This window comes from Homarus americanus, unplaced genomic scaffold, assembly GCF_018991925.1.
Source record: "Homarus americanus isolate GMGI-L3 unplaced genomic scaffold, GMGI_Hamer_2.0 scaffold53233, whole genome shotgun sequence".
NCBI classification, from domain to species: domain Eukaryota; kingdom Metazoa; phylum Arthropoda; class Malacostraca; order Decapoda; family Nephropidae; genus Homarus; species Homarus americanus.
Genome location: NW_024751660.1, coordinates 3,560,083 through 3,582,895, shown reverse-complemented (window position 1 = coordinate 3,582,895; position 22,813 = coordinate 3,560,083). Strand labels below are relative to the sequence as shown.

The 22,813-nt window shown below is 38.0% G+C and overlaps 1 protein-coding gene across 11 annotated transcripts in view; it reads left to right on the top strand.

Moving 5' to 3' along the window:
• Positions 1 to 22,813, top strand: part of LOC121854771 (protein lin-10-like) — a 126,221-nt gene that overhangs the window by 61,992 nt on the left and 41,416 nt on the right. For 4 of the 11 annotated variants that reach the window (XM_042349543.1, XM_042349540.1, XM_042349541.1 and 1 more), the window contains exons 3-5: positions 3,042 to 3,230; positions 9,924 to 9,963; positions 19,431 to 19,573. In XM_042349543.1, coding sequence (XP_042205477.1) covers positions 3,042 to 3,230; positions 9,924 to 9,963; positions 19,431 to 19,573 — 372 coding nt within the window. Of the gene's footprint in view, positions 1 to 1,112; positions 1,796 to 3,041; positions 3,231 to 9,923; positions 9,964 to 19,430; positions 19,574 to 22,813 lie in introns of those variants that run through there. The other 7 variants (XM_042349547.1, XM_042349544.1, XM_042349546.1 and 4 more) reach the window with 6 other exon arrangements.

The window sequence follows — 22,813 nt, the reverse complement described above, 5'->3', positions numbered from 1 at the left end:
TGTGTGTGTGTGTCAGTGTCATTGAGCTGTGTGTGTATCTCGATAACACTCTTCACATCCGTTCTCCAGGAAGGCACTTCCGGTCCCTCTCTTCTCGGATTCTCTCTCCCCGCTTCATTTCTTCTCACCTCACCTCACATACAGTATTCCCTTTTCACCCGCCATCCTCTTCTCCCTTCCCTCCTCCTCTCGCTCGCTCCATTGTTTACCAGGAACTGTCCTTCTTTGTTGACGTGGGTGTGGCTGCTTCCTCTTCACAGATCATACGGAGGGGCGGGAGGAGGTGGGTGATGGACGGAGGGGACAGGGGTAGTTAAGAGGGAGGGGTGGGGCGACGGAGGGGACAGGGGTGTGGGAGCAGTGAGGGAGGTGGTGATACTTGAGGACAGGGGGTAGTTAAGTGAGGAGGGGTGGGTGATGGACGGAGGGGACAGGGGGGTGAAGCAGCAGAGGGAGGTGGTGATGGACGGGAGGGACAGGGGGGGTGTAGTTAAGGAGGGAGGGGTGGTGGATGACGGAGGGACAGGGGGTTGCTGGAGAGAGGGGTGTGATGGATGGAGAGGACAGGGGGCAGCAGCAGGTAGATGGAGGGAGAGGGAGGGTGATAGAAGGAGGGATAAAAAGCATAAATGAGGCAGGTACGGTACGTCAGGTGGTATTAAAAGACCTTTGAACTAACTTAACTTACCCGCGTTAACACCAATGGCTTTAGTTTCTTAGGATGGAAAACATGGAAAGATAAGATGAAATATTCCCCTACCCTAAGGAACCTCAGGTAGACACACGTAAACAAACACACCTGAGTTCACACACTTCTGGTGACCATCTAATTCTATATAGGAATCCCTCACTTGCGAGAAACTTCTACCAGTCAGGTCAGGAAAAGTGGGATTGAGCTGACTTAAAAACAACTAGAAACCGTGAATTTTTTTTATCAGATGTAAAGATGTTTTTAAAAAGTGAATCGTTACGAAATACGTTGTAAAATTTGTTATAAAATAGTGTGAAAATATTCTTACGTACTGATATTGAACGAGAGGCATATGTTTACTTGGGAGTGTGTATAACGTATGTGTGTTCAACTCTGTGTATATATGTATGTTAACACAAATGGCCATGAATTTTCAGCAACCTATAAAAGAACAGTGTTTATGTGAACTCTTAGCCCCTTAAATGACCTTTATGGCCAGTGCTTTGTGATGTATTGAGGCGGTCTGCAGGTACACGGGTCAGATACTGCAGCCATTAGTGTATAGTGTTGTTGATGGGTGACACTATATCTGCAGTGCCTGGGTGATATGTGACACTATTGCTGCAGTGCCTGGGTGATATGTGACACTATAGCTGCAGTGCCTGGGTGATATGTGACACTATAGCTGCAGTGCCTGGGTGATATGTGACACTATAGCTGCAGTGCCTGGGTGATGTGACACCAGCTGCAGTGCCTGGGTGATATGTGACACTATAGCTGCAGTGCCTGGGTGATGTGACACCAGCTGCAGTGCCTGGGTGACAATGCTTATGTGACACCAGCTACAGCGCCTAGGAAACATGTGACACCAGCTGCAGTGCCTGGGAGATAAGTGACACCATCTGCAGTGCCTGGGTGATAAGTGACACCATCTGCAGTGCCTGGGTGATAAGTGACACCAGCTACAGCGTATGGAAGATACGTGACACCAGCTGCGGTACCTTAGAGACACATGAAACTAGCTGGAGATACGTGACACCAGCTACAGTGTCACGTGTCACCAGCTGTGGGAGGATGGTAACGGCAGAGGCAGAGAGGAACAGTGTAAGTACCATCCAGCTGGTGACAGGTGGCTACGTGTGAGTACCAGCTGTGCCACATGACTTTTTGAGGTGGAAAGGAGGAGGGAAGATATTTTTGAAAGAATTATATTTTCTAAAGAAGGAAAGCAGATATGTTGACAGAAGTAAATTAAAAAAAGATATTTAGATATTATATATATATTTTGAAAAGTATGAAGGAAGATGATTATTATTAAAGAAAGTACTGAAAGAATTGTCATAGTTAAAATACTCTAGTTTATAAAAAAAAATAGGTATCGTTACTTAGACATGGAATGGGTTCGTAATATCCCCTCTTGGTTCAGAGGTTCGCGGGTTCGGTAGTGGGATTCATACTTGATGTTTGTAGAGTAAGACGATCTGCCTGTGTTGTCTTGTGTGTTTTAGTGTCTTATTTAATCCCTTTCTTTTCAGGCTCTTAATATATTTAGCTTTTTAATTAGAAATATAGATTATATTTACCTATATTTGTCTTAGATAAATTCCTACTCGTAATACAACCCTGTGTGTATATACATATAAACATAGAATGAATATAATTTTTAAACTAGAATGACTTAATTTTTTAACTAGAAGAATATTAATTTTTAAGACGAATTGGACATCCGTCTCTCTTTCTCTCCCTCTCCCCCCCACTCTGTGCACACCCCATGTTACCCCTCCCCCCTCCCTCTAGCATGTGTTACGTCACTCACCACACACACCTAAAGCTCCTCACTCTGAGATCACGACAAGCAAAAAAAATAAATAATTGATTGGTTTAAGGGATTTTTTGTTTAATGGCGCTGGTTCGCCTCTCTAGACAAATGCGATGTTTTGCCCTTATAATGATTTTTCCCAGGACGAACGAGGATATTCACACAAGTTTAACCATTAATGAAAATACTGATATAATGAACGTTAGACTGGGTTAGGTTATAAGTGTAATGTCTGGTAGAACTTTTAAAACTGTGTCTTTTGGTCACTGACGGAGCAAAATGGAATTATCACTTAAATAAAATACGAATATCTATTACCTTTCTTTGGTATATCACTGATTGGCCAAACTATCAAACCTAAACCTGATTAGATTATATCGGTTGGATAATTTCTTAGCCATTTAATTGAGATGACCTTGTTCGTCCTCGGGAGGTAGGGGCGGCCTGTCGTTATTAAGGAGTGGTGGAGGTGGTTACTCCTGTATGGGACACGACTCCTCTATGCTATGTCCGGTACTTGTCACTTTGCAGGGTTGGCGACGACCGAAAACCCGAACTGTTATGCCCCGGGCAGCCAATCACAAGGCGAATGGGGGCGGGGCCACCAGCAACGGCTCCACCCCCTCCACGCCCATTGGTCAGAATCAACAAGTTTCAACCAATCAGACGCCTTCTTCGCCACCGGACATGCCGTCCACTAATAAAAATAAGAATAAAAAGGTGATGGGAGGTTGCTTACTGTCCCACTTGATGATGCATGTTGACTGTAGGTAGTCTCGAGTAATACCTTCTAGTAGAAATAGTAAAGGCAGCAGTAGTGCATGTCACAGCACCCAGTACCCTCTTTGCTTCCACTTTTTATCCTGCTTGTTTGTTGTGCCTCCAGGTGTTGACCATGGGTGACAGTTGGCTTATGCCCGACACTGCTTCACCCTCTAGTGGATGCCTCTCACTGCTTCACCCTCTAGTGGATGCCTCTTAACCTCATGCACAGTCTGCCTAGTGTGTGTGTAAACTAATCCTTGGAATTGTACTTTACGTCACAACAGAAAACGGAATGTAACAACTACTTAATTACTTCTCATAATAGCAGGAGAGAGTCATCACAGCACCACTGACCATCTGATTATCACGTACAGTAGATATGTGAGTTGTAAAACTATACACCACCACACCTGCGACACACACACACACACACTTGCTACACCTGTCCTTATACACTGACGGCACCTGTTAACCCGCCGGCCCCTTTGGCTGCTGCACCGGGAAGCGACATGGATTTGACTCCAACGTCCTCGACACGGTAACAAGGACCAGGTGACCATCCAGCCTTCATAACGTGGTTGGTTCCTGGACACTGGCTCCTTCATACTGTGGTCCCATCCCTACCGCACCTCACAGCCCTTCCCTGCCGCACCTCACAGCCCTTCCCTGCCGTACCTCACTACCTATTCCCACTCCACTCGGTCCGACTAATTACCCAAATGTAGCCGTAATGAAGTCAAATAATGGTCCTACATGAATAAATCGGGTTACCAATCACTTCTCGACTAGTATTTGGTGTCACAAAGTCAAAAAAAATTGGTAAACTTAATTTAATCTGAGTTGTGTTAGGTTAGGTTAGGTTAGGTTCGGTACATGCACTCGATCTATTAACTCAAATTAAATTACGTTTTCCAATTTTTTTTTTACTTCGTGACACCAAATACTAGTCGAGAAGTGATTGGTAACCCGATTTATACCTGAAGGACCATTATTTGACTTCATTGCGGCTACATTCGGGTAATTAATCGGACCCCCACTCCACTTGCCCATACCCTTCTACCCAATCTCATCCCGCTGCCATACCCTCTACTCTAAACCAATCACAGTCCGGCTATCGTACTATCTGTAGCTCTAAACCAATCACAGTCCGTTTAACATGAAGTCTGTAGCTCTAAACCAATCACACTCCGTTTAACATGAAGTCTGTAGCTCTAAACCAATCACACTCCGTTTAACATGAAGTCTGTAGCTCTAAACCAATCACACTCCGTTTAACATGAAGTCTGTAGCTCTAAACCAATCACAGTCCGGCTAACATGCAGACTGTAGTCATTATGTAAACTCTGGTCTTGGCCCCACTAAGTAAACTCTGGTCTTGGCCCCACTAAGTAAACTCTGGTCTTAGCCCCACTAAGTAAACTCTGGTCTTGGCCCCACTAAGTAAACTCTGGTCTTGGCCCCACTAAGTAAACTCTGATCTTGGCCCCACTAAGTAAACTCTGGTCTTGGCCCCACTAAGTAAACTCTGGTCTTGGCCCCACTAAGTAAACTATGCCAATAAACGCCGCTAATATGCTAAAAAGAGCTTCTGTTGCCTCATGTTGAATTATCCAGGTAAACTGTCTTCGGTGTTCAGAAATATTGTCTTAAATTATACTGTTATTATTAGTAGTATAATCTGTGAATGATGATAATTAGTAAAGTGAATAATGGTACAGTAATTAGTTATCTGAATGATGGTACAGTAATTAGTTATCTCTGAATGATGATGGTAAGAATTAGTTATCTGAATGATGGTAAGAATTAGTTATATCTGAATGATGATGGTAAGAATTAGTTATGTATGTATGATTGTAATTATTAATTTTTGGAATGATATATTTTCGAATGTATTTTTTTTTATTTGTATGTGATATTTTGGTATAATTTTACTTTCAGGTTTACGTATTTTATATTGAAACTTTCTCTTAAATGTTACGTGTTTCATAAGTTTGTGTTATTATGATGCATTTCTTTTCTACCCCAACAGATTTTGCATCATTTGTTAATTTCTGTAGTTTTACCACACAAGGAATTATTCTCCAACATTCTTCAGTGGTCGTCTTTGTCAATTATTCTGTTTTTAACCTAAGATATGAAAATTTTCCCCAACTTACGTATCCTGAAGCCCTCATGCAGGAAACAGTATTGTGTTTGGTGTCTTTATTAAGAAGTGTTTAATGTTACATTGTCATTTAGTAAGTCAGGTCTTGAGATTATTCACATCCGTTCTCACCTGACCAGACAACGGTATGTACTGTAGAGCTGAGAATATTGTAATTATTCACGGCGACGACCAGATGTTAGTTATATTAATAATTTCCAGTTACGTATGCAAAGGCGGCTAACTTAACCTACTATAACAGTATTGGTTTGGTGAAGTAAGGGTGCATAGGTAATGAAACACGGAGAGAGGAGAGACCACACAACGGAATTACCAGATGCCATGATCTTAAGCTTCCCAATCCTTGTCCGCACATGAAGCTTAGATAAAAATAACTTTACATTGTGCTTTGTGGACGTGTGGAGCAGCTTAACCCAGGCAGTTAATAACGTCACTAATCACAATGACCTTCAGCTACTGGGCGTTAAATACGTGTGGTAGACCCGCTGGCTCACAGTGTCATTGAGGAACACCAGAGAAGGGATTGAAGAGCTGGAGAATGGACTGAACTTTAGAAAGGCCTTTAGTGTTAACTGTTATATGTCAAGAGTAAAGCTAACTGTCAGTCAAGCAGTCACCAAATTTAAGAAGAAATATGGAATAGATACGACTTGCAAATAAAATGACTACAGACGTGAAAATTTATGTACAATTTTAGTTTGTTTAAATTTATAGCATGCTATCTAAAACGGTTTATATAAATTAATTTAATGATTGCTGACATAATATATTATCTAGATGCTGTATATTCAAGATGACAATGAAAGGACAAATTTGGTTTGCATTTGTGAGGTTGAAGCGCAGTAATTTAGTTATTTATTATTCAGTATATATATTTCTACCTCGTAACAGCCATTGGTACAGAAATCTGAATTTCCTGACACCATTTAAGAATAGTATTTTGCCTATTATGATTTAATAAAAAATAACCTGCAATTTGGAGACATTTGTTTGTTTTGCAGGTCGTCGACAGCTTAGGTCATTACGGCCGTCCTGGAATTTAAAGACCCTTTAATCCAAGTGAATTAAAAACAAAAACGATATAATGAAATAAATAGTGTTAACTAAAAGATACAATAAAGTGTTAGAAGAAAAATAAGTTTCATTATTAGGGAATATGCTGCCGCGTAAGTTCAAATTACACTTTTTTCTTCAGCTCCATTGTCTTGCACTAAAATTTTTCTTATATTTATATTTCCCTTCAAACAGAATAATGTACAGATCTGATGAAATTGAGTAATGGAGGTAGAACAGCACAAACACAAGGGGGCGTAAGGTAAAATTGTAGATGGACCCCTGGTTATTAGTATGAAATTGCTTATGAAACATTAATCGAGTTTTTCTGTAATTGTTTATAGTGGAAAAAGTAAGCATACACAAAATCGGTAAAACCTCTTATTTCCTTCGAGTTAATATTGACGAAATACCCGTTGCAGCGTAATTTGGTCTGGTGGATATTTTTTTACTTTATTTTAATCGCCGTGATCGGATATTATATTAATTTCTTGGGCAAATTCATTGTTTGGTAGATAATTTGGCCCCATGGCTTGCACTAACGGCACTTTGTTTTTGTGGCGATTAAACAGTAATATGGTCTGATCCAAGCTCGATTTTGTCCTCCGCTCAGTGCATGTTTACCCGAGCGGCTTCTCTCAAATTCGCAAAAAATAAATTTAATTACCCCATATCAAAGTAAGTCCTTTCTGTTAAATATGTCGTGGGGGGTCCCCCAGCTAGGAAGTTAGGTAAGGTTAAGTAGGTTTCTTTGGTTAGGTTTGTGCTATCTTCTAAGAATGCTTCGGCCCCTTGTGTTCCTTATCAACTAAGGTTAGGTCAGGTCTAGTTTAGAAATAACCCCATTTTAAGACATTTGCCCAAACTACGACAGTGTCCACTGCAAAACACAATGAAATTGCGGTGTTTTTAAATTCATTTTCTATGAAAAATCGGCGTCGGGGACATCATCAATAATTACCGATAGCTAAATGCTTTCTTGCCTCATGAAAATTCCCTAAATTATTATTTATGATATATTCCTCCTGAACATGGTAATACTTGACTAAGGTTGCCACCTGAACCAGCAGCTTGAGGCATTATTCATTATAAGCTGAATACTTTCTTACCTGGTGAGAAGTACAAAAAGGTGAATGAAACTGTTTCGTAATGAAGTGCAAATAATAATTTTGGTATTTATACCAAATTTCTGCACTGACTAACCGATCCCGGATAATATTGACGACTGACCCCTGGACATGGTATTTGTGTTGATGTTTATTTTCGTACTATATTTTCATCAGTGAGTTGTAATATGATAATCATTTCTTGTACAAATGCTTTGTTTGGTCGATAATTAGGCACCTAGGTGGACACTAGCTTGTCTTCTCAGCGGTAATGCAGCGGTGACGTCATCCCAGGATGTAATAAATATAATGGTTGCCCCTCGTGTGATGAGGATGGCCACCAAGGCGTGAATTTGTTTAAGGTGTAGAAACTGTCGCCAACACAATAACCATTCTCTAAGTTAACGAGCTCAGTGACCCAGTGTCGAGGAATAGCCTGAGAAGACCGGACAATTCGCCAACTGCAACGGGTAACCATTACCCCGGAACACGATCCACAAATCGATTAACATCCAGGTCCCCAATTACTGGTTGGTAGACAGAGGCAAATGGCATAAAGAAACTTGACCTTGGTTTCACCTTGCCTGGGAATTTAACCCGGGTCCTCTCGCTTCCAAGGCGAGCATGCTGACCATTACACCACAGGTCTCCACCAGGATGTAAACAGCCAATCATATGACGTACTGTATTTCAAAACACTCCGCCGCCGGGGGCCAGATCGACTCCGATGCTCAGTGTATGCTAATGAGCCATTCGGAAGGTAAGTTTGTTAGGTTAGGTTGGTGAGGTCTGATAACAATGCTTCTGCTGCTTGATTTTCTTATCAACTAAGGTTAGGTTTAATTTAATTTAGAAATAACCACTTTTTAACACCTTTGCACAAACTACAACAGTGTCCACTATAAAACATAGTGAAATTGCAGTGTTTTTATAATCGTTTTCTATGAAATATCGGTCGCGGGTCAATCGTCAATAATTATCCCAATCCCTTTGGTGACGAGAATCGGGTGCAAAAAGTGAAACCATTATTTGAACCCGAGTTATCGACACTATTATAGAATATTATAAGAATTTTGCATGGACAAAACTCAGCTGCAGATAACAGTTTCACTCTCTCTTAAACAAACTAATAATAAGTAGGCTAGGTAGGTTTCTTTGATTAGGTTTGTTAGGTACCATATATCAAAGTAAGTTTTTCTGCCTAAAATGGCAGAGGGTACGGGGCGCGGAGCCCCACGAATAGGGAGTTAGGTAAGGTTAAGTTGGGTTAGGTTCTGTACCAAATATCAAAGTAATTTCTACTGTACCTTATTGTACTGTATATTAATGGGAAATGAGCGGTTTTGGTATTTCTTTGCCTTACAACATAAATGCCATACTAGTGTTCTGGTGTGAACCATGTTCGAGCATGTCCTGTGTATGGATTGTGTGGTTTTGTAAGTTCCTGTAGTATGATGGGGGTACATTAATCCCTTTACAAATGCTGTACAGTAATCAGGTACAATAATTCATGTATTGTATTGTACAGTATAAATAACGGGGTACATTCATCTGTGTACATATAATGGGATGCAACAGTCCATGTACAGAATTGATGGGTTATATTAATGGTTGAGCAAAACTGATGGGTTGAATTAAGCAGTGGGAAGCAATATGACTGTGGCTGTGTTTTGTTTCTCTGTTAGACTCCCCAAACTGGTCTTAATGCTTGTGTTCTCATCAGTACTCTGTCCAATCATCATTCTTGGCAAAGTTTGGAACATAATGTAGATGCAACGAAGAAGAAAAAATGAAGCCAAACAGTTGTGATGGATAGTGTTTGATCTTCCAGGGATGTGTAGACACAGACTGCTAGTTGTGATTAAATGGAGATTCAGAATTTGCTGTAATATTTGTGGTACATTATTTGGATAATGGAATCTTATATTTATTGATGGATTTGGTTATGCACCTACACGTATTGTCTTCGTCATTTGTCAGCATATTAGCCTAGCTGTCCAGTGCAGGTGATTACTGACTTTTCCATCTCTCTTTGTCAGCACGTACTGGATATGTAGCTCTTGATTGTGCCTGAACATGTATCTGTACTAGTTAATTTACAAACAGTATTTCATGCAATTAAAATGTTTTTTATTATTATTTTATTAAAACTATATTTTTTCATCATATCAACAGAGCTCTAGAAATCCTTTTATACAAGAGATCAAGACATAAAAGGAGGCCTAGCATATGCACAGAGGCATAAACAGATGTCTGAATGGTATTAGATGGTATTTGAAAATTTCCAGTGCTTAAGACACTAATTGGATGTCTTTGTTTTCACAGGAGAAGGAAGCCAACAAGAAGAAAGGCCGCTCAAAAGAAGGTAATGAACAAATCTTCTCTGATGAATCTTACTGGAGTATTGTGAGTTATTTTTGCACACTACACACACACACACTGCTTGCACACTGACTGGGTGCACAGTTGCAATAATGAGCTTTCCACACATCAGTATACTGTACCATTGAAGCTTTTTTTTGTAATTTCTCAACTGTTTTGTAAAAATTTGATCTCAAATACTAAAGTCCCCACATACTGTATTATTTATGTATTTAGTAAATATGTACTGTATAGTTACACAATACAGTTGTACCCCACTTAACGCGGTCAATAGAACCCAGAGGGTCCCGCGTTAAGTGAACAACAGAACATACGGGATTAATTCCAATAGAAACCAGCCCGACCCCCAAACTCCACTTTTTGAAGACATAACTATGTTGTAGTAAAAATAACATCTTAATTTTATGATGGTACATGCACACAATTAATACTTAAGAGAATTAGAGAAATACAGTCGCCAAGTTAATGTTCATTCAAATAATGGACTCAACTCCCTCCCCCTCTTCTCACACTACACTGCTGGCTCTTCCCTCTCTGAGAAATTTTTGGGGGAAAACCACTAAATTTTAATAAATTATACCTCAAACTAAAGTTAGGATAATACAATTGACATTGCTGGATTCCTTGTAAGACCAGGAATATTTTGAATATATATGTCATATATTTTGCACAAAAGATAACATATTTACTCAGAGAAAACATTTTATCTAAAATTTGTATGTCTAATGCAAAATATATGATGTTTATATTCAAAATGATCACCAAATTATAAGAATTCCAGCAATGTAAATTATATTCTGGCCGGGTAATTTGTATGAATTTTATGAGCTAAAACAGGCAGTCAGGCAGGGTGGCGGGTGGGGCAAATCTAAAAATAGCGTTTCCAGCCGGACACTCACCGCGTATATGTGGAAAAAATTCGTGTTAAGTGAAAGTTCAGCTCTGGCGAGGCACTGCGTATATGAAAAAACGCGTTAAGTGAAACCGCGTTAGGCGGGGTAATACTGTATACATAAACATTATCTAAGTGTGTACAGTACTTATTGTATATAGATTTGGGCCATTTTTTGAAGCTGAACACACATTCTTTATGATATTTATGGTAATTAAGTTAATGTTAGTTAATGATGTAAGCAATGTCACACATATAGCTATAGATTAATTGACACAAAGTACCATATGTTAAAGAACTTACCTTAATTGGTTTAAGGAATTTTAAGTTTATCTTTGGGGTGCCATGGAAGTTTCTTTACTCACAATTCAGTTTATTATCCTATAGGTGGGGCTCTGTGAAATTCTTTATTGAAGTTCCAGAAAGCTTGCTTCTAGTGCTCCAAGGAACCATTGTGTAATGTCCTAAGGACCCAACCTGGGGGGTTCCAGGGAAGTTACACAAGTGGTTTCTGAAAGTCTTATAAGGATATTTTAGGAAATCTACCATATGAATCTATTAGAACCTGCTCATAGGGTTCCAGGAAACTTTTCTTGGAATTTCCTGCAGCTTCTCTAAATGTTTCATGAAGTTTACTTTTGGAATTCCTGGATGCCTGGAAATCAGATTCCAGGGAACCTTTCCTTAGAGTTCCATGGGGCCTATCTGTCAGATTCCAAGAAACCTACATGTAGGGTGCTCAGAGGCATACTTATGGGGCTCTAGGAAAGTATTCTCTGGAGGTTCTATTATTACATGAAGACCACTTTGACTCAATTCCAATTATATCACTTGAGATACCTTACCAACACATTGTAGAGGCCCTAAGGTCCATAATGAACCTTAAAACACCTACCTAATTTTTATACAGGTATCCAATATTGATCTACAGTTGTTCTTCACTGTATGTTGATTGTCTCATGGTACTCATGAGGTTAATTACTAATTGACGTATGCAGGTTAAAGTTATTATCAATATTCTACATCTTTACTCAGCCAATTAAATAGGATATTATTGCTGATGCTTACACTTTATAAACTCCACTCATAACGACCAGCAGCATTTAATGTTAGCTATGTGGTCTTGAAATAAATTCCTCCTCTGTTATGTAATAGAATCTCCTACAGTTTCTATCCTTTGCTGTCACTTCTGCCACTTCTATACCTTTTAGTGGTCAAATTACCAGTTCTGCCATACCCTCTGCAACTATTTTTTTCATAATACAGTAGTACCTGTAGATGTTGTTAACACCGTATTAGATTTCTTGTATCATTCCCTGCTCCCTTTACTTATGGCGTCCCTAGTTGTAGTGTTGACTTATCCTTACTTTGATGATGAACAAGCACCACATGGACACTTCTCTCAACTATCTTCACATAGTATTCATTAAGTGTGTTTCCTGTCATTACAGTCGTCTCTTCGCTTAACCTTTACTGTCACTTTAAACAAAAATTATTTATTGCTTTTTTTTTCATCTTATAAATAGACTTTCTGGACACTACAATAGAGTCAGCTATCCACTTGGTAACCAATTTAAGTGGCTCACTAAGAAATGGATTTAATTTTAATATACAGTATAAATGGTGCCAACATTTTTATAGTGTGGAATCGTACACATGATCTAATTTTAACAACTATAAATGATGCCAACATTTTTATAATTTGGGATATTACACATAACTTTTTTTTTATAAGATAAATAAGTAGAGCAGTTTCTTTGCCTTGAAGGGGAGCTATCCTCTTGGACCCTCCATTATGGCCAGCTCTCTGCACATAACTTTCAGATTTTTGCACCTAACCTGCACACTCCAGCCTACAGTATTTGCACTTTCAATATTTGGCTTATGGTTGATATTTTTAAAGAGAACTTTACTTCCAGAGAGCAAGTGGAAGCCCAGAGAAACATAAACTATTCTTATTTATATTTTGTGCATAAACAAACACTGTTCTCTGTTTTAGGCTGATGTATATTTTGATGGTATGAGGTAGGTGCCATTAGTGAAAAGACCGCATAGATCTCAGGATGCTATTTTATTTTAATTGATATTGGTAAAGCACATACAATCAGATTGTCTATGACTAACTGAAGCACCCCTTCCCTCCCTTATTGCACAATGGTGGTGGTTGTACTCATCTTGTGACACCACCTGGGGGTGAGTCTCAGTCCGCTGGTGCATGTCTTGCCTGACTGTCTGATGTGTGCGTAGCTACTTGGAACGAGACAATTACTGACTGCCTGTGTATGACAGACTCTTGAGATAACTTCCTATTTCCCTTAGTGTTGTATAGAGTAGCTACACTACCTAAATATTTCCTTATGCATTATTACTGTGTTGAAGATAGGATAGTTACTTGTTAACTTTTTAGCTATGTAATTTACTTTGGGTGAATGGACATTACTGTACTTTCTAGATTAATGGAGTTTGTGATGAAGGGGTTTTAAAAGAAAAAGTACTGCACACCTTTAATTGCCATTTTTAGCATGACTTATCTGTTTTTGTGTAAGGGGGAACTGTTTTTCTGGTAACTGGTCAGATGGGCCCCAGTCTAACAGTTCGGATTAGTGCCCAATCCTAAATGTCCCTTATGGTTAGGTTAAATAGAGGTTTTTAGGACTGGTTCCTATATGACCTGAAACCTTTTGGATTGGTTACCATACATAGTCCCTAATGTTATAGCTTTTGTCTATTTAGCTCGTCTTGATTTTTTAATACCCGGTGCATAGAATCTCTTCTAAACTTTATAACTTTTGATCAAACTGAAATTTGATGTTCGATAATGAATGTTACATTTTTTTGTATTAATTTTTATGCCGTTTTGGATAAGGAATGAATGACTTTTGCAGTTAGTGTTCCATGTTGCCTGAAATAATATAATGTATCTTTATATGTTAGAATGGTGGACCAGAAGTAGAATTTATTCACATCATAACTACGCTGGTATGTTTGTTCCCTTGTAGATGACTTGACAGTAAAAAAATTAATATTCTGATCATGAGTCCACAGGCATGGGTTCTGTCCTGTTAATCTGTTAATCATCAGGAAGGCAACTCATATTTTATGTCATAAGGGAAGGGGGGGGGGGATGTTCAATTCCCCTTTCCTCCCCTTGAAAACCATGTACCAGTACAGTACAGTACTGTACTGTATAGAAAATCAGACACTGCTGATATCATCTAAAAGCTCAAGACAATAGGATTTAATTGGGATCAAATTTTACCCAGAGAATTTCAATGTCAAACTTGATTGCCATTTTATTATGACCCCCCACCCCAAAAAAAAAGGACCAAAAGTTTTAGGATACATTTTGCTGTCAACTTAACTATGCTGGATATGTTCATATTGTCTTGCCAAACATAGAGGCTCTCAGCCATATGATTTAGGCTGTTTTAAGTTTGGTCTCTTTGTATATGTAGAGGAAAGCACACCTTGAGCACACACTTAATACACCATGTGAACAAACTGCCAACTGGAAATATGAGAGAGCCTGTTGAAACTACTTTTAGTGTCCTGAATGAATGGGTACACAGCGTATGTGACATTAATGGGTTCGTGCCACGGTCATTATGTATGCAGCCACTTCATTAAAAGATGTGTTTTTGCAAATTAACACGGTACTGTACTGGGAAAATTATGCTGCTTTTTTTCTAGGATGTACTATAATTGATCAATTAAATTTCGTTTGAACTGTACTGCATAAAATATTTAAACTATATATACAGTACATATATAAAAAAGATTTTTTCGGTAATATTTTGCTTTGAATGATATTTTAGAATGGGGGCATATGTCCACCATTGTGCATGGTTGTAGTGTACAATATTGCATGTATCCTAGAGCTTGTTAATCCTGGCTAGCTTTACACATGCATAAAGAATTAATAAATAATAAACCCCAGCATACTGCTGCGTGGCCACTGGGTTAGTTAAGAGCCTTCAGTTCAGGGTTTTCACCTGAACTGGACATCAGCCAAACAGTTTCAGCCGATGTTTCCGATTATACATAAAATTCCTGGAATAAAATGTTCATTTATGCCCGTAGAAATTTTATAGCAACCTTTGATAATCTCTAAACATGTATGTATGTACCTCATCTCTTAAAGGTACTGTAAGTTGGTCTGTCTATTTAATGATTTACAATGGGTAAGCCACAGCCTCCTTGAGCTCTAGCCTTTTCTAATCCTCTTTGGGTCTTCTACCAAAACACACAGCCCAGTGTAAGGTAACCAGTGAATTCGACGTAGAGCTATGAAGTGATACAGTAAGCCTTTGATTGAAGCAAGGAATACACCCTTGAAAACCTTTGTGTATATTGAATTTGCATAAATAAATCTGGGAATAGGGTGATGTATTCCTGAAAAAAAGTTATACAGCTCCTCCCCGACTTATGACGGGGTTAGGGATCCAAATCCAGGTCGTAAGTCGAAATGGTTTTAAGTCGAAAATGCTTAAATAATACAGTACATAGAAAATCTAAAATGGGTGTCTCTTTTTCTTCTCAGCACCACAAAACTCTCACTTTTAAGCTTGCCAGCCATTTTAAAGTGAATTACAAACGAAAATTTTGTCAGTACACAGCGCAATCACTGACGTTGGGACTCGAAAATACGTAATTTGACAAAATTTTGGTACGACTGAGGCAGGTCGTAAGTCGGGGAGGAGCTTTATATATATGTATGTATGTATGTATGTATGTATGAATGAATGTATGTACACACACACACCGTGTTTTCTTCTTTCCTTGTGGTTATCAGCATATACCTAGATCATGCGCACCTACAGTGATTTACTTGCATATATATATATATATATATTAAGGTCTTCAGTCATAGAGATATGTTATTCCAGCTCACACACTAATGTACCCTACTTTATACTTAATAATTAAAGTGCCTTCAAACATAATTGTACAGTACTGAAATTGAGGTGAATACAATATTGTACACAAGAATTCTAGGATGTACAGATGATGATACATGGTGGGCAGTGTACAAATGAAGATAGAATATGAGAAGTGGAATGTTTCAGATATCTGGGAGTGTACTGTATTTGCTAGCAATGGAATGACAAGTGATGAACCACAGGGTAGTGAAAAAAGGAAAATACAGTAGTGGGCAAACTGAAAACTGTGTCAAAGGAGGCTAAGAAAGGAAAATACTGTACACTCGCTCCAAAAAGTATCTTTATGATTTTGTGTTAGACAATGACACAATGGACGGAGGATTTTGACAACCTTATCGCAACAGTAGGATTCATAGTACTTGTACTGTACTCTTTTATTTATTCACTGGATCCCTCTGTAAAGATATTTTATGGAGTTTGTGTACTGGGGAATTGTTGATTCAACACAGTATGGATTTGAAGTATGAATCTTGGGAGCAAGAAGGGGGAGCAAATTATATATGGCAGAACATTTGTGCTTGAGCATTATGTGGGGTACATAGGATGCAGAGAATACGAAGGAAATGTGGAGGAAAGAATTTTCAGGCAGAAGAATGGAAAGTGAAAGATTGCTGAACATGTGTTGTGTGAAGCAGTAGGAAAAATTGGAGAGGAACCTTGTTGTGAAAAGGAAGTATCATTGAAGGGAAAGTGTGTTTGTATCCTTGTTTTCAACCGCATTATATTAAGTGAGAAATGGCTTTAAAAGGATGTATACACTACTGTTTTCAGGAATTTGTAGTGCCATTAAGAGAGCATAGGAGAGAACTCGCACATACCAAAACTCATTTATACAGTACTCCCAGACCGGTACTCTTTTGAACTCCCTGCCATTATGTGTTCTTCGAATGTTATATTATCTCCATCATCTAAAACATCCTGCTGTGTTCAGTCCTGGGCAAGGGGAGATACTTTGGTGAATGAATGGGACAGTGACAGTGGACCACGACCCTATACAGTATTTAAATTTATTAATAAACAAATAGAACTTGCATTAATGAAGGATTTACTGTACACTCTAATGTCCTACTCAGATCTTATCAGCAAGAAGAGAGGCATTGAAAGTTAGGGTTTTTCTCCCTCTTGTAACACAAATGTACAGTACTTGGTGTAAACAAATATCATACCGTACTGTATTACCGGTATGGTAAAGAATTTATCTGTACAAGCAGGTTTTTAAGATAACAATAATAGTGATAAAGGCAGTTTTTATTGATTAGGAGTACTGTACCAGACATGCTGTGTCTAGTTATTAAGTATACAGTACTGTAGTTTAGTAACTAGGTGACAAAAATAAAGAATGTATTTTAATACAAATGATATTTGAAGATGATGAAAGTACTGTACAGTATTCAGTAACTGTTACTGATCAACTGTCATCTTGAAACTTAAACTGTACAAAAAAAATCCCAGTCTTTTAGTCAATTTTAGTTATGAATGTTCCTGTACAGTTAGGCAATATGAATATCAGTCCTTGGTCATTAACGTTAATATTACTAATACGTTAACAGTCTTGCAAGACCAGAAAGCACCGAGTGTGCTGTACTGTACTGCAGTGGATGCATGTTAAGAACACGTCGGTGATTATATTTTCCTGGAAACACCTTTGATAACTAAGTAATACTGTATACAGTAAAGGTATTATAATTAAAATGGTTGAATGCATCATTGCGATGTTTTCTTGTGTGGATATTTTCAATAAATTTTTTAACCGTTGCATGAGTTTTTTTGGTGCCTGTTTGTTACATCAAGGGCCGTATTCTCAAAGGGACTACTGTCCAGTACAGTACAGGTACAGGGTCCTGTATGTTGAATTTTCCCTGTAACTGGAAGAGTGAGAACAATGTACTGCACCTAATGTAAGCTACAATGGCATCAGCATGGCATGGAGAATTTATCTTGACTAGGTACATTTTTGTATACTGTACATATCTAAGTACTGTGGTGGAAGAAAATTTACATATGAGTGTTTGAGAATCTAATCCTAGGTTTACAATAATGTTGTAGATTGGTGTGTGTAACAAGACAGTGTAAAGTTCTGTTATCCAGCTCCTCTAATGGCAGAAAATTAAATATTTGGAGACCTTTTGAGATGCAGTAATTTGGTAACCTTGGTGAACTTGGAAATTTTTTTTTTCCTTTTTAATGTATAACAAATTGAATTCATTATACTTGTGAACACTGAACCTCAGATTAGGTATTTTCATACAGTAATCTTAGTACAGTATTGTTGACTGTTGAAGGAATACCTTGTACAGGAGTAAGAAACAAGTACTGTATGGTATTGATTTATATTAGCTTGTGCAAGTCTCGTCATTGTTCCTCTCTTGCATGTTCTCTTCTGTTTTGTTGGGTAGCCAGTATCTATTTAACTCAGTGTTTTGACATCTTTTGGGGGCATGTTTCTTAACTAGTCTTACATATTGAGTCTAGGTAGTTTTGCAATACAGTATATAGAATCTTGAAGAAGCCTTGTCCTCAAGAATTTTTAGTGTAATTTGTGGATATAGAAAGGCTCCTGTTTCTGTTTGCCGGTACTTCACACAGCCCAGTTTTAACATGGGTGAAATGTTCCTTTAAGTTTTTATGGTACCATCAGTAAATATGGGGAAGTACTGTATATACCTGTACTGCACTGTAACTCTTAGGCATCTTTTACACAAGTTTTATTTTATTTTTGTGGCATGGAAAATCATTGGTGTTCAATGGACGTCTGTGTGAAAGGTCCCATTGAAGTCCGTTGATTTCTCAGTCGTCACTTGACAAAAAAAACCCACTTGTGTGAAGGAAGCTTTGTCCTTCTCAGTAACTTTAGAATGACTTTGTGAATCAAGCAGAAATCTGTTGAATAACTTTTTATCAAGAATATCTATACAAAATTTTATAATCATCTATTTTCCTTCTTCTTTTCCTGAAGTTATGGCCCCTGTGTGACATGGAAATTTTGCCAATTATATTACATGTAGCTATTGGTGCCAGTAATTTTTTAACTTTTTACATTTTATTTCAGATTAGTAATTGGATAGGAGTTAAAACAAAACCATTCTTACTTTTATTTACATGTCATTCAATCCAGTTTCCCCATTTATTGATATTGTATTGTTATTTTTATTAAACCTGACAGCCATTGAGGCTTTTGGAAGACTTAACAAGCTTAAAGGTCCAATCCTGTAATCTAATATTTATTTTGCCTCCAACATCTTGCCTGACTACACTGAAATACAATGAGATACTGATGTTAACTCATATTGGTATCACATGGTTAAATAAAATTCCCCGCATGTATATTTAAACAATTTATTAAATAATTTAACAGCTTATTATAAGACCTAACGCCTAATGATAATGGAAATAAAACTGAGTAGATATTGAGTTAAAGATGTACCTAATTATTTACATACAGAAAAGGATCCTCATGATTATCATGAATGGTATTATTTCATGCTATAACCCTCTTAACTTAAAACCCATTTGTGATGAAATTGTTTATGAGTAAACCTTTCCATATTATATCTGAAGTTGTACTTGTGATATTAGTTACAGGAATCTAAAATATTCAATGTATATTTGCTTCTGCAGTGATGATTCACGAACCTGCAGTGTTGATCGAAGGCGTCCTATTTCGTGCACGTTACCTCGGGTCAACACAGCTCGTGTCAGAAGGTCAACCCACCAAGACCACCCGGATGATGCAGGCTGAAGAGGCAGTTTCTCGCATCAAGGTAAGTTTAAAGGAAATGGATATGTTAACAGGTAGGGTGCTGGTGTGGTGATGGTGTTTGTCAATGAATTTTTGAGATTTATAAATACTGTATATGTACTATGCTGCTGTAGAGGCAGTGTGTTTGCTCATGATGAAGTGACTCCTTCCTTACAGTATTATATCCTGGTTTATGAATACTCTGAAGGTAAGTTATCTTGCATGGAGATTGTTGACAGAAGTAATTATATTTATTAAATACTCTGGATGATTAAAAACTTTGCTAAGAGGTTTTCAAAGGAAGCGAATTTTCTTGACAATCTTATTTACGGTACAGTATATTTTTGTAAATTTTTCTTCTGTGGAATTGGTCACTTTTATTTATTTTTTCCATTTCTCTAAAAAGTGCTATATAATTAAAGCTTACAAATAGTTTAAAAATGTTTTCTCTCCATGCAAACCTTTTAGACATAGTACAGGGTGTCTTGAAAGTCCCCATACTCAAAGTTTGGCAATTTATAGTAGTTTAACGTGGCACATGCTGGCAACGTTGCAGAAGATTGCTGAGTAATGTACTGGTCACAAACTCTGGTGTCACTACTGACCACTGCTCGGTTCTTGGTGCGTCTTTCATACTTCCTGTGTCACGAAAACGTTTCACCAGTTCATAAACAGTAGCCTTACGTGGTGTCGAGCTATCGGGGAATCTCCTAAAGATTTAAACACACAGTTGATAGGATTTGCACTAAAGTACGCCTCCGACAGAGCGACCCCCTGTGCCGGCGGAAGACTCAATGTCGACTGATTCACACTTCCGTCCCTCTGCCCACTCGTGCGCGAAGTCACGTGACCAGTACATTACTTGGCAATCTTCTGCGACGTTGCCAGCATGTGCCACGTGAAACCATGGATGGCTATCAATAGCCATTAAACTACTATAAATTGCCAAACTTTTTGTATGGGGGCTTTTGAGACACCCTGTATATAGAATAACACATATTGTACTCAGTCTTTGAGAGTGAGACCCTGTTTATTAAACATTCACCTGAAACTGTTCAAGACAAGGACTAACTGGTAGTGACAGGGGATGATGATAAATGATTTTACTGTGAAATGAAATTATATATGCCGCAGTGTCCACGGTACACCAAGAAAGACGCGGGTGTACCCCTCTGTGTGTCGGCTATTATGTCTGTATGTGTGCGTATGTGTGAGCTTGCAGATTGAGGAATAAGCTTTATTTGTGATACATTATTGATGGAGTTGCATTCATTGAATTTATGTTCTTTTTAAAGAAAGTGTGTTTTGAAATGTTAACGGTTTCACTCATACTGTACTTTCTGTGATGGAATGTCACTTTTGGACTGGTTGTTAAGTGAAAATATTAACATTTGTTTTAAGCATATTAAAATACGTACTGTAATTTCAAAGTGTTTGAGTGTATATACAGGTGTGTGTATATACTGTACTGTATATAATGTGCGTGTGTAATAGTACACATATATTATTCCCCGTCTCAAATGACTGTAACTCCGACCATGTTGTACTTGTTACCGATTCATTATTGTTGTGTTGAATGTAATTACTTTTTTTTTCTATTGATTGGAATTGGATGCTTGAAGGTGAATTTTGCCTATTCTCATTGGTTACTGTGTACTGTACTGTAGTGGCATTCAGCCAGAGCCAGCAAATTTGAGTGGGGGTTTCTGTATCTTAATTGCAACCTTGATTCTCTGACACCCTTATCTTCATCCCACCTTGTGTAACTAATACCACAAGGATTTATAACAAGATAAAGTAGGAAACTCGCTTTTTTTTTGTCGAGTTACCAGATATTTTTTATTTACAGTCATGAGAATTTTTGGTAGTCATTTCCCCCTTTTTCTCCTCCATGGGAGTAAATAATATCCTACAACATTATTTTGGTCTTAAAGTTTTCCACAAATCTGCCCTTGATTGTGTTGATGTCTTGTTAGGTGGGAAAAGATAATCTACCCTGCATGAATGTTTCTTGTGACACTGTGTTACCACATCATCATCTGTTGTGATAACTCCTGAGAGCCACTGTTACACACCCAAAGGTTTTAATATTAGCATAAAACTTTTCTTCATGTGCAAAATAACCTGAGTAACTGTGTGTGTCCAGATTCACTGTCAAGGTGTTTCCCTAAATTGTATCATGTGATTAGTTATGCAATTGGTTAAACCTTGAACACCCATATGTATTCAAACGTGAAATCTTGCTGTAGTTACCCCCTCGTAGACGACTTGACCCGAGGCTCATCTGATCTGCCATTGTTGTTACAGTTTTGCATGATTTTTTTTCCTTTTTGTTATTTGGCAGGGTTGGGTGAGGCTGTTATTATTAACTTACAAACTTATCACATGACTGAGGAACTGATACCTTGACTATTTATGACTTATTCAAGATTATGCATGATACCAGAATAATTTTTTCCATTGTCTCGACATGATAAAAGATAGGTGTCCTGAGTAATCAAGATTTTGCCAAGATTGATCATAAATAGAATATTGGTATACCTATATCATATATTTGTATATTGTACATTGCAAACTGATGTGTCTAGCATCACACCTTGAAGCCACTAGTTGCTTTTTTTGCACATATTAACAAATGGAAGATTAAGTACTATTGCATTGAGGGAAAATTACCAACAATGAGGATGGTGATAATTGCTCACTCGGCTGTTATTCATCTTTCATTGCTTTTACTTTATCTATTCTCTTGATTTGGGGGTACGGTAGTTCACTGGTTTCAAATGTGTACAAAAAAAATTCATTTACTAACCTCATAGAGGGAGTTATTTATGCTGTACAAGCATGGACTGGTCTGACCATGGGAACATTCTCGCATGTATCGGTGGTGACAGTCATAAAATGTTCTCGATACCTAACATGAGATCAGTTATCAGATCTGAGTAAATGATATGTCTGTGGTTATGACCTTAAAATAAGTTTTATAAGATGGGTAACACAGTGGACATAGAAACTATGCCAGTGTTTTTCTTATTCATTTATTCTGCTTACCAGGCAGTGTTAATGTCTGTTTTGGTTGGTTATTATTCTTGAATAATTTTATTGTATTGTCATTATCATCAAAGACTACAGTTTTGATAGTTATAATTGTCATGTCATTCCCAAAGTCCTTGGTTCCGTGCTGGCTAACGTCGCTGCATGTGTGTCATTTGCTGCAACGTGTTACAGTAACTAGCTTTTTGAAAGAGGGTAATTTGACCTCCCT